This window comes from Charadrius vociferus, unplaced genomic scaffold (assembly GCF_000708025.1).
Source record: "Charadrius vociferus isolate BGI_N301 unplaced genomic scaffold, ASM70802v2 scaffold51, whole genome shotgun sequence".
NCBI classification, from domain to species: domain Eukaryota; kingdom Metazoa; phylum Chordata; class Aves; order Charadriiformes; family Charadriidae; genus Charadrius; species Charadrius vociferus.
The window spans coordinates 2,394,044-2,406,642 of record NW_009646939.1 but is presented as its reverse complement, the minus strand read 5'-3'; the positions used below and the strand labels follow the sequence as shown (position 1 = coordinate 2,406,642).

The 12,599-nt window shown below is 35.5% G+C and overlaps 1 protein-coding gene across 1 annotated transcript in view; it reads left to right on the top strand.

The window, feature by feature from the left end:
* Positions 1–1,445: 1,445 nt before the first annotated feature.
* Positions 1,446–12,599, top strand: part of KIF15 (kinesin family member 15) — a 36,623-nt gene continuing 25,469 nt past the window's right edge. The window contains exons 1-11 of the mRNA XM_009895023.1: positions 1,446–1,482; positions 2,804–2,987; positions 4,037–4,113; positions 5,235–5,272; positions 6,215–6,312; positions 6,690–6,869; positions 7,564–7,773; positions 7,918–8,043; positions 9,475–9,597; positions 10,304–10,427; positions 12,128–12,219. Of these exons, the coding sequence (XP_009893325.1) occupies positions 2,973–2,987; positions 4,037–4,113; positions 5,235–5,272; positions 6,215–6,312; positions 6,690–6,869; positions 7,564–7,773; positions 7,918–8,043; positions 9,475–9,597; positions 10,304–10,427; positions 12,128–12,219 (1,083 nt within the window). The 5' untranslated portion in view covers positions 1,446–1,482; positions 2,804–2,972. The remainder of the gene's footprint in view (positions 1,483–2,803; positions 2,988–4,036; positions 4,114–5,234; positions 5,273–6,214; positions 6,313–6,689; positions 6,870–7,563; positions 7,774–7,917; positions 8,044–9,474; positions 9,598–10,303; positions 10,428–12,127; positions 12,220–12,599) is intronic.

The following is a 12,599-nucleotide window of genomic DNA, read 5'->3' as shown; positions in this document are numbered from 1 at the left end:
TTGCCGGCTGGGCGCGGTGCCCCGCGGAGGGGCCGAGGCCCCGGGGCTGCGGTCCCTGGGTGCCCCCCGGGGGTGTCGGGGGAGGGGTGGAGGAGCGGCACCGAGAGGGGTGACGCACACCCCCCGCCCCAGCGCTTCCAGAAGCACTTCTGGCACCGGTATCCCCGCGGGCTTCTGGCGGTCGATGGGTGTAAGCAGCCCTCCCCAGCGGCAGGGCGGTACAAAGCCTCTTGCTCTCAGCCGTCCCGCGTTTATCAGGCCGCCTTCCGTGATTTTTGTCGGGTTTTAATTAGCTGTGATGCTTAATTACTGTTACTGCAGTCTCCTACAAACGTTCAAGTGAAGGCAGCCCTGTAAAACGGGGGGTAAGAACGGTTAGCTGAGAGTCGGTCCTTTCCCAAAGTCCGAATCGTGCAAGTATCTTGTCAGTCAGATTGCAGTTTTAAAACGCACTGCTTTTCTTGTCCCGACTCGTTTTGATACCGTGTGTATTTGAAGAATACGTAACCGAATCATAAGGTAGCACGTTTCTGAAATGTTGTTGTGTGAATCAAAGTAGGTAGGCTCGCATAGCAGCGGCAGGGTATTTCTGTAATACGACTGTTAATGAGAAAGTTAGTGCCTCTGCACATCACTATTAATCCTACTTTTAAAGGTATCCTCCCAGACTAGAATCTGAGCACTTTTAGAGACTTTATAAGGTCTTTATTACTGGAATATTTTGGTAAATCATCTTTCACTTATTTTTAAAACTTGTTACTTGGTAAATATTGTGACTAACCTATGTGAAATAATTTCATGTCAGATTCACCCTTAAGTAAAAAATAAGCCACCATATCTACCTATGGGCTAACATGTGCCCCCTCCTTGAAACATGAAGCTGTGCAAAATGATGCTCATACATACAGGAGAGCTGTATGCATTACAGAGTTATTTACGTAATAAAAGTGGACGTAATATAGCTACTCAGTTGTGCAGATTTAAGAAATAGAATTTTTGCAGTCATGTCAGTAAAACTATTTCATGCTATATTATTGTTTTATCTGCAGCGAGTTAGCAATTTAAAAAACATAATGGCAATATATAATACTATTAACATTTATGTTCCTAATTCTCCAAAACATTTGCAAAATTTGCAAAACCTTATATGCGTTAATTTAAGAGATTACTTATTGCACATACATTTACAAGTGTGTACCTGCTTACATTGTGGGACTGGAGCTTTCTTTACCTTTGCAAAATATTGCAAACTTTCTGTCAAAGGAAGATAGTTATTAAGTGTATTTGTGCAATTCTGGTTCATGCATCAAACAGATATTTATAAAGCTCTCCATTTATCTCCCTCAACACTGCTTACAGTATTTTCTATTTAAATGGGGTTTTTTTAAGCAATAATTTTATCTTGTTTAATTTTTATGTGTTTCACTTTTATTTTATAGGAGATTTACGTGACTCTGCATTACCTTTGTTGAACTCACCTAGGTAAAGTAGTATTGGCCAGTTCCCGTATATGAATAATCACATTACACTAGGTTTTGTTTGCACTTTTTGTGCAACTCTGTAAAATAATTTAAAGGGTTTTTTTCTTTCCATGTTTTCCTGCACAAGATTATTGCCTTTCTTTCTGAACTTCCTTATAGCTTTAAAAAAAATAAAATTCACTTAATAAAAGTGTTATTCTGAGGCATCAGATTCCTCTTGGAATGCTGCCATGCAGTAAATTCTCATTTGTCCACTAACTCTGCGGCTGGACTCTAGAACTTCTCTGAAGAGATATTCCATGAGGAACTTCAATTCTATGAGGAAGTCCTAAGCTAAACCAAAAAGCCCTCCAAATATAAACAGTTTCTGCCACAACTCATCATAATATTGTCTAATAAAAAATATTCATCAAGTTAGTGAGTTGTGTCTTAAATCTGGTATAACATCCTCCCTTTCTCAGCTGCTTCCTGTTCTTTTTTTAACCCTTTCCTCTGTCACTCCCCAACCCCACATTTCAGTCTTGAAGTCCTTCCATCACTTTGAAAACTGTTCTGCTCCTTTCTCTTGTTTACCAAGAGTTTTACAAAGTAAAAATCGGTAACAGTTATAACACCCTTGTGCTATAACTGCCTTTTGGGAAAGAATGAAGTAAAGTAAATCCAAGTTTGCTGCTATTTCATGTAAGAATTTGATTCTTTAGTATTACACAGGTGTATTGGTATTTGTGCAAGAATTCAAAGTTTTAAAGTAATAGTCATGCGTAGCTACTTGTTCAAGCTAAATTTACTCGTGCATCCAGTGATAAATGTGATGAAATAGGTTAGGGAGCTTTTAGATGTAGGCACTGCTATACTTTATTGGACTCATGGATCAAGAATTGATTGTGCCTTCCCTTCTTGAGGGCAGCAAAGAAAAATGCTAGTAACTTTTTTTGCTGGAATGTGGCATCATCTGCTCCATTTGTAGAGTCTTTCATAACTTTGAGTAGTAAGAAGGGTGTTGGAAGCCCATGGTCTTAAACTACCAAGACTTTTATTATAATGCTGGTTTTATATATCTCATTCACTATGAAATGTGTTCTCTTAGAGCTGAAGTTACATGCAACAGCAATAAATTCCACTAACAATGTTCTTTGTTTTTAAACCTGCTGCATTGTTACCTTTAATAAATGTTTGACTTGTAAGCAATTGATGTCTACAGCTAGAAGTAGTGTATTTGTATTGTATTACTTCACGTGCTTAATCTGATTTTTGTGATTTAATTTTATCAAACAGCTGATAGATCTGTTTTGAAGTAATCTAATGCATAAATATCAATTTAGTGTTGAAGGTGACGCTATCAAAGTTTATGTAAGGGTACGTCCCCCTTCAGAGGGAACTGCGTTAACCGATGGAGATCAAGGCTTGTGTTTATCTGTTCTTTCATCAAATACCATCCGTCTGCATTCAAAGCCTGAGCTGAAGATCTTTACTTTTGATTATGTCGCAAATATGGAGACAACACAGGTATTAACTTCCAGAATCTCATAAGAGTATTGCAGTTTCTCCCCAAATTTTGGCAACTGCTACGCTAAACCTTTCTAAAGATGAAATGCCTTAGGTCTTATTTTTTGCAGTGGTCAGATTGGTAATATGCAATTATAGTACAGAAATGTTGCACTAAATTCTGCAATGCAGAATTTCAATGCATTTTTTACCTGTTAATTTCTTTAATTAAAGTTTGCATTAAAATTGAAGCTTCTATTTGTAAATGTTACAGTAACACCATAGACAGAAAACAACCTCCCCTGTTGAGATAAACATACAAAAGTAGCTGACAGTCAGTAGCTGATATTAAAGATTTGATTTGTATGTTAGGAACTTACGGGTTTATATTCTATTAGTTATATTTCCTTCTTACACGTTTGCCTTTTAAACCGATGCATTGTTCATCTGGAACAGGTAGCACTGGAAGGAAAAGCCTTCAATTTAATTGTTATAGTATTGTGTTTGAAATTCGGAACACAATTTTAATTCTTCTAAGACTTCAATTCCATTTAACTTCTGTTTAATAAAACAAAACCACCCAAAAAACCCACCCACCATAGGCTGCTATTTGTAGCTAGGCTCTTCTTGCAGGTTGAAGAGAAATACGTGAGAATAGATGCAACTAACACTTGTGCAGATTTGCTGAATATGCCATTGTGCAGTGGCAAATGTTGAAAGTTAGCTAGATTTTATGACTATCATAGGCTGAACGTTAACCTACTGATGGTATAAACCACATAACATAATGAAAACCACTGCACCAAAATTAACATAATATATCTTTGAAAACCATTACTATGATGCTGAGTTTTATTATTTTTCTTTCCGTTATCAACAAGGAATAATTTTTTTTCAGAGGGAGTGATTTCTGTCACAAGGACTTAGGATGTATTGTTTTGTTGCGAGAACTCTCGGGGTCATGATACATGTTTAACAAATGCGTCTGTTTTATACATTATAAAGTTGTGGCATAGAAAATGCTGATAGATACTTAAATGCCAAGTGCCTTCTCTTTCCGTTTTCCTCAGGAGTCAGTGTTCTCAAGCGTGGCTAAAAATATTGTTGAATCTTGTATGAATGGCTACAATGGAACCATCTTTGCATAGTAAGTCATGGAATGGTATTTCATAGCAATTGCAACATCTCAGGAGATTGTGTTAATAAGTAGTAAACAGTTTTAAGTGCCAGAGCCTGCTTAATGTCGAGTAAACTTTGAAAGTGCTCCCTTTGTGCAGCACAACAGGGAATGTTCCTGCGATACTGAAGAGTACTTCTTATTGGTCTTTTGGAGCAATCTATTTGCAGGTATTATGCTTCTAATACTTAAGGTCAATAATGTGGATTGTGAACTCATTTCAATTTTACTATTTTTTGTCTAAAAGCTAGAAGTGGTGGTGTACTCTTAAAGAGAAAGCTAGTTGTTTTCAGTATGTCCATAGTAAAACGGAATGAAAATACGTTGATAGTTGGGCAGCTCAACTCTTTAGTGAGTTTTAGCTGCCTGTGGGAAAATTCATGAATGATAATTTTAACTTTTAAAATGTTTTCAAGGTAGAAATATATCCATGACTAGTAGCATGAATATCATTATATTAACTCTCAATATTTTTTCACGTTGACAACTGAGTAAGCACTTTAGTCAGAAATGTGAACTTGAAGGACTGATCTAATCAAAACCTTACTGGGTTTTTTAGCCTAGCACAGCAGTTGCAAAATTGAAGGGAAGTCTACTTTGTTACAATATACAAATGTGGAAAAATGAAGTGAAATTGCCCTGGAGTTTCTCTAGCATGATTAATAATTATGGTTTAAAAAAGTGATATATTCAACTTAAAAGTATTTTCTCATTTTTGGGTCACTACTGAGTGACACAAAATGCAAAAGATTGACACAAAAATGACTTTATATATATATGAAAGCCCTCATTTTAATTTTAAGTCCTGCTATTTCCCTTTCCAACAGAACTAAGGAAGAAACTGGTGGGTGGGGGGGGAGAGAAAAGGTGATTTATCTAACAGAATTTCATGGTCAAACTTGCTGTTCTTTTTTTTTTTTTTTTTTTTAGCTGATTGATTTCTCAGCTTGCCTCTGTTTCTTTTTATCTTCATTTTAGAATTTGGGGTTTTTTTATTTTAAGCTGTGAGTTCTCCTTAAAAGATGCAGATTAATGAAAAATTCAGAGCCAGAATAAAGCTTTATCTGACTTTTTTCTTTTTTTTTTGTTAGTGGCCAGACTGGGTCAGGAAAAACCTTTACTATGATGGGTAAGTGGATGAGAGAGTTTAATCTTTCAATGGTTTCTTAATGTTTTTTGTCTTGAGTTGAAATGTTGTCTTGCTTAAACACCAGGGATTTCTTAGATTTTTGTCTTCCTGCAGGTAACTTCAAGGTTTAAGAAATGGTGTAGTGCTCAGTGCAGTTGTTGTTGCTGCTTTATATCACAAGAGTGAAGTATAGGTACTCTCCTCTATCTTTTTGAAGATGTAGATTTTTTTGTTTTTAACAGGAGAGAAGCTTTTCAATTAAACTAAATGCTTTTACTAAATTTTCTCAAAAATGAGTGTTCTACTGGTTTCCCTGTTTGGCTGACCTCTCTTGCATGTGTAGAAAAATATTCTAGTATGTGAGGGTCTTCCACGTTAAAATACAGTGAGGTTTTCAAAATAACTGCTTCCTACCCACCTAGGAATTTAAGGCATCTCTGTATATGAAGGGATCCCCATGTAATCTTGTTCTTCACACAGTGGTGATTTAAAATGCATTAATATTGTACTTGACATTAGAAAGTTACTGAAATAACCAAAACCAGTTTGGCAGACGTTTTCATGAACAGAAATTAACTAAACATGGGGAAAAATCTACCCCATCTGGTTCTTCAAATCAGGGCTAAGGTAGCTGTATTGATGTACTTGCACATCTGTACATGTTTTCTATCGAAGTCCAAGTAGTTTATACTGTTTCAGACTTAGATAACTTATGGACAGGTAAAATAAACTTTATTAAGCATAATTTAGACTACATATAAATCTGATTATGGAATATTATCTTAGATCTGGAAAGTTGATTTTACTGCATGTTTTCTGTGGTTTTGCCATAAACTGACTAAAGCCTGGTTACTTAAGTCTTCTGTAATGACATCTTGAAAAGATCAACTGTTATTCTTCAGTAGTACTAATTATTTTTTTTAAAATTAAAAATCTCTTTAGGACCATCGGATTCTGATAATTTCACGCACAGTCTGCGAGGTGTAATTCCACGGAGCTTCGAATACTTATTTTTTCTAATTGAACGTGAAAAAGAAAAGGTACATTTATTTCACACTTATTATTACAGACAAATTAAAGATTAGCTAAGGCTATTTGGTAAGCTGGGTGTGTAGCAGTTAATTTTCCAGGTTTATTGCTGTCTTACATCAAATTTATTAATGAGAAACACTTGTGTCCAATACTCTACCAAATTATAGTATGCTTTCTTCAGACACAAGTGTGCTTATATTTTGAGTCTAAAAATGCATCTAGGTTTCTGGGAGTTAGTTGTCATCTGGGCATCAGAAATGTGTAGTATGCAGAATATATATGCAAACTAGTAGCTTTAGGTATGTATTAAAAGATACGCACTGACACACAATGCCAGACTTAATATAACCAATCTGTTTATAGTGTAAATTACTGTGTTTTTCAGGCTGGCAGTGGGAAGAGTTTTCTCTGCAAATGCTCATTTATTGAAATCTACAATGAACAGATATTTGACTTGCTAGATTCTGCTTCAGCTGGACTCTTTCTCAGAGAACACATCAAGAAGGGAGTCTTTGTTGATGGTGCTGTTGAACAGGTGTTGTCATCTGCTGCTGAAGCATACCAGGTATTTTTTTGTCACTTTTTAATGTTTGGACTATTTATCTTTATGCTTATTTGGTAAATATACCTCTTTGATTAAAGCACGTATTTTTTTGCACAATGTGTATGACACCCTCTTCCTCTACCTCCATCCTCTGAAAACCAGTGTAAAAAGCTATTTCTAGGCAATGCTTCCTGACTATCCCACATATGTAAGAAATCATATACTTCTGGAGTGTGGAATATATGAATTGCAATTACAATAATCTTTCCCTAATGCTTGCCTGACACATCTCTGAAATAGCAACAGAAAACTACATCTCCTGCTAATTAGGCAGCATGTGTGTTCCAGAAATTGACAGGTTTATTTCTCCAGCAATGAGACACATACACTTAGTACTACTGTGACTTTACTTTTTTTTTCCTTATGTACTGCTGACATATACCAGTATTAGATACGTTATGATTTCAAATGGCAATGGCACTCCTGGAGGAAAGAAGTGAATATTATAATTAGTATTTTTATTAAGCTGGAATGTAGCTATATTTTTTTTCACTTTTGAAATACTTCTATTGGAAAAAAGTTTAAAAAGTCCTTGTCCTTGAGATTTTTGAAAGCTGTTACACTGAAATATGCATTCTACTGTTTGTCACCTGTATGTAAATACTCGATACAGTCTGACATACTAGATATTATTTGATGTCTTTTTCATGCTTAGGTATTAACTATGGGCTGGAGAAACCGGCGTGTAGCATCAACCTCAATGAACAGAGAATCCTCAAGATCACACGCGGTTTTCACTATCACAGTGGAATCCATGGAGAAACACAATGAGATTGTTAACATTCGGTCTTCCCTGCTTAACCTGGTAGACTTGGCAGGATCTGAGAGACAGAAAGACACCCATACAGAAGGACTGAGGTTGAAGGTTAGTTCTGTAATATCTGTAGCATCTTTCTCCTTTCAGATGTACTGCCCTGGTCTATCCACCAAATCTGTTCACCTTTCTTCTCTTCTCTTGGTGTTGTTTGTTTGTTTTGTTTTTTGTTTGGTTGTTTGGTTTTTTTTTTAGGAAGCAGGTAACATAAATCGATCACTAAGTTGCCTGGGCCAAGTAATCACAGCACTTGTTGATGTGGGTAATGGAAAACAGAGACACATTTGTTACCGGGATTCCAAGCTCACTTTTCTGTTACGGGTAATATATATCCTCTGGATTTTATATGCTTATATGTAGAAAAAAAATATCTGAGTTTTGTGGTTTGTGGTTTTTTTTTTTTTTTACTCTAAAAAGCTGAACTTGGGTATGTTAAAAATTTGTTTCAATATTGGGCAGGTAGAAGAAAGCTTGAAAAATTATCTTTTTACCTAAGCAGACTTCCAGTTGATTTATTGTTTTTAACTGAAGACAAGAAATTTATTTATGCTTATAATCTCCTTTTACATATTTGCAAGTTTTAAAGAAAAAGAAGCATATGTTTTCATCCCCATAATTCTGGAAATACTGTGTATCACAGTGTAATATTTAGAGATGTGTTGAAATGTTTGACAGGATTTCCAGAATTACCCTGTGTGTGCTACGTGTTGGTAAGATATTAAGGATTAGATAAATTTACAGTTTGCTGCCTGAGAGCTTATGGGCTCTTTTCAAGATGAACAGGAAACAAAGATGGAAGCAGTTGGATGAAAAGCAAAGATGGATTTGTTGGTTGCCAACACTCACCAAAATTCTGTGAACAGTAATAAATGATATCTGTAATATATTTTTGTAATATAATATAGTATTTGTATTACAACACAGTATTTTTGTGATCACAGCAAAATTTCCCAATTGTTCCATCCCTGTTCCATGTATATCTTAGAATTGTGAACCTCTGAAGAATTATGTTCTTCCAATGCAACCCAAAATACATAGAAATTGGAAGAGAATTGCAACTGTATGAGCTGTTACTTTAAGTGTTTGGGTTTTTAGGTGGTTGTACTGCAAAGAAGTCCACAAACAGGACCTTCTCTACTAGACAGAATGCCATTGAGTCTTGTGGGCTATTTTGTAGTACTAGGCTTTTAGAGCCTAACTAAGTAACTGCTGCCTTCTCTAGAGATTTGAGAGGTACCTGTCTAACAGCACTGAGAGATTTGAAGACATGCATGTAAAAGGGTGAGGTTCTTCTTATATCCTTGGTCAAGAATCTGTTGCTTTGTGATTTTGTTTGTTTGGCAATTGCCACCAGAAGATAGGTTGGACCAATCAACAGGCTAGATGATGATTAAAATAGTGTGAATACCAATCTGCTAATGACCAACATTAAAGTGAATTATCTACTTTATTCCCTGATATATTTTTTTTCTCTCCCTGCTGTTCAGGTGTAACAAATAGCTTAAATTGTTGATTAGTAATACAGAATCAGGGTTTTCAAAACCCAAATAAAGGATGGGTTTGTAATAAAGTAAATAAAGACTTTATACCCTCATTTGAAATAACGTTTCAGAAACTTAAGTAGTGTGGAGATTTGTTAAATAAAATCCCTTTTGCAGTTTGTTTGAAGTGATACACAGTACCTCTTAGGTGATGGCTTCTTGCTGTAGCCAAAAACATGCAAATAAAGATAACTTCCATGTTTTTAAATAGGATTCCCTTGGCGGTAATGCCAAAACGTGCATAATCGCAAATGTTCATCCAGGATCCAGGTGTTTTGGTGAAACACTCTCCACCCTTAATTTTGCTCAGCGAGCAAAGTTGATTAAAAACAAGGTAAGAGAGTTATTCAATGTCTTTATTGTTGCAGAAATGATTTCTTGTCATTTAAACTGCACATCTGCAAACAGGATAGCTTAATTGAAATACTCTTGTGCTTTCACTAATTTAAATGACTATAGCTTATTTTAAAATCCAAAATTTGCTTTCCTAAATGCTTATGACAAATAATTTTTGAAAAGGACTTGTTTGCTTTTGATTATGAATAGAGTACAATAGCTGGAGACTAGGTAATAGCTGATGGTAGTGAGTGTTCATTGCTTGTTCTCTGAGCACTTAATTGGAAAAAGTAAATATGCACTAAAAATTAAAATTGACATTAAAAAAATAGATTCAATAGTATTTTAGTGCATCTAGTTTCTATATATGCTAATTCCCGAAACATAATTTCTCATGAGTGGGTTTTGAATGTATGTTGGCAACTGGCTGGGAACTACTGCCTTTGATGTGTACTGTTTAGCTTTGCAGGTCAAAAAGCTGCAGAGAGAACAGTAAATTTTTAAACCAATATTTTTAGCTAAAGCGCAACTTACATTTACTGAGAAACCAGTGCTTTTCCCATGAGTTCTTCCTTTCCTAAAATGGAAAACCTCTCGGTAGTTTTGTTGTTTTGCGGTATTTGACTTTTATTTTATCCTAGAAAAGATAAGATTTTTTTTTATTTGTACCTCTTCCTAATTTTCTCCTTACATATTTATGAAAGGCTGTGGTAAATGAAGACACACAAGGAAATGTGAGCCAACTGCAAGCTGAGGTCAAGAAGTTGAAAGAGCAGCTTGCTCAACTTACTTCAGTGCCATCTGTACATGATATTTCTGTATCACAAGGTAAGAGTTGGGGATGAGGGGACAGAGAACTTCCTACTTACTTGCCTAGAATGTTGGAGCCTCATGTAATTCATTAAGTTTCTGAACAATTGATAATTTTGTAGGCACTGACCTACAGAGGTTGCATTTGTCTTATGGATCCCACTGCCTATATTTGTATCTAATATTTTGCAAAAATTATCAATGTGATTTTATTTTCTTCCTTTTCATAAGTTTGTGTTTGACAAATTGTTTCTATTATAGAATACCTAGAATACACTTCCAGTTCATAAAAGGTGTCCTGCCTAATCCTTAAGTAACCAAAACATTACATGTGATTTGCTTGTACATTTAGGGCGCTATGATGTTGATAATGCCTATTGAATCTGCATTCTTTTTAAGTTCAGGACTGGATTTCCTCCCCCCTTTCCCTTTTGCCCCTTCAGGAAGATACTAAGAAGGATATTTACCTTGCAATAAAAGATCAGTTTCAATGTACTGGGTTTTTTTTATCAATAAGTAATTCTTTTCTGCCAGCAGCTTCTCACCAGGCTACTGTATCTGCAATATAGATCCCAGCATAGCTTTCTACTATATATACTTCTTACTGAAATATGCTACCTTATACTGTTTGATTACAAGGTAGTAAACATGGTCTTGTAACTTATTGTGATCCTGAGTCAACTCTTTCCTGAGCTTATCAAGAAATAGAAGTTACTACAGAAGTTAAAGTCTTATGTAATATAAAGCATCTGTGGCTGAGTTTTTCTAAGGAAAAATTACCTCTCTCTGAGAATATGCATTTAACCAGTAAAAACAAGTCAGTGATTATATGGGACACTGAATCACTGTCTGTGAGTACACAAACATTGACAGAGGGTTCAAAAATGTTATTAGACTTGTGATAGGGTTCTCACGGAAGGCAGTTTATGTTTAAACACTGAAGAGAGATTTTATGCAGAACCTAATGTATTAGAACTGTGTTTAGTCTATGCAGTTAAATTATGTTTGTAATATTTGATCACACAAATATGAGATCTGCTTACTAGCTACTTTAAAAACGTGATGGCATTTTTTAATATATTAAATTACAATAGTGTAGTAGTTATGCATCTAGATACTATGCTGATTAGTATTCTATAAGTAAGTAGTCTTGCCTGCATGAGGATATCCAGGAAAGCTATTTTGAATTAATTCCTGAAGTGGATTAGTTAGGACCTTTTAATCCCTTGTGTGGACACTTTCCTTCCAGATTAAATCACTAATTGTCCACTTAATTCATGCTTATTTTCCTGAATTTCCTTCTCATAAACCAGTTAGTCCACTTTTAATACGTACAAACTGTAATAATATTGCCAATAATGGCTTAGTGTTACCAAATTAATTTCAAGGGGGGTTTGCTTTTTATAGATATACTCAGCTGAACAAACTGATTCTTTCATTTTATTAAAAGTTCATCATAAAGCCATTTAATGCTTGAACAATTTTGTTAATTACACAATTATGTATAATGACTCTGTTCTTTATCAGCACTTGCAGGTGACTAAGACTTACAGTCTAAATGTCTTTGCTCTGGTTATGGCACATGATCTTAGAGGAATTATATTGTTTGAAGAATTTATTTAAATTTTCTTTACACAACTCACATTAGGTATTTAGGAAAACCTGGTTAACTGATGTTTTAATATATATGGCATTTGTTTCTTTGACTTGACCTACAGGTGATGTTGAAAAACGGAAGAACAACATAAATTACATGAACAACTTTCTTGAAGCAATGTTGTTCTGGGAGAAATCAGAAGGTGAAAAGAAGGTAAGAAAGCACTAATATTTCTAAGTGCATTCTGTGTAGTATCTGATGAGACCATATTGAAACTGACTCTCTTCGTGATTTTGGGGGGTTTTTTGAATAAAAATGCTCTGTCCAAAGATAGAATCATAGAATGGTTTAGGTTGGAAAGGACCCTGAAGATCATCGAGCTCCAACCCCCCTGCCATGGGCAGGAACACCTCCCACCAGACCAGGTTGCCCAAGGCCACGTCCAGCCTGGCCTTAAACACCTCCAGGGATGGGGCCTCAACAACCTCTCTGGGCAACACATTCCAGTGCCTTACCACCCTCAAAGCGAAAAACTTCTTCCTAATGTTTAATCTAAACCTGCCCTCTTCCAGTTTAAAGCCATTCCCCCTCAT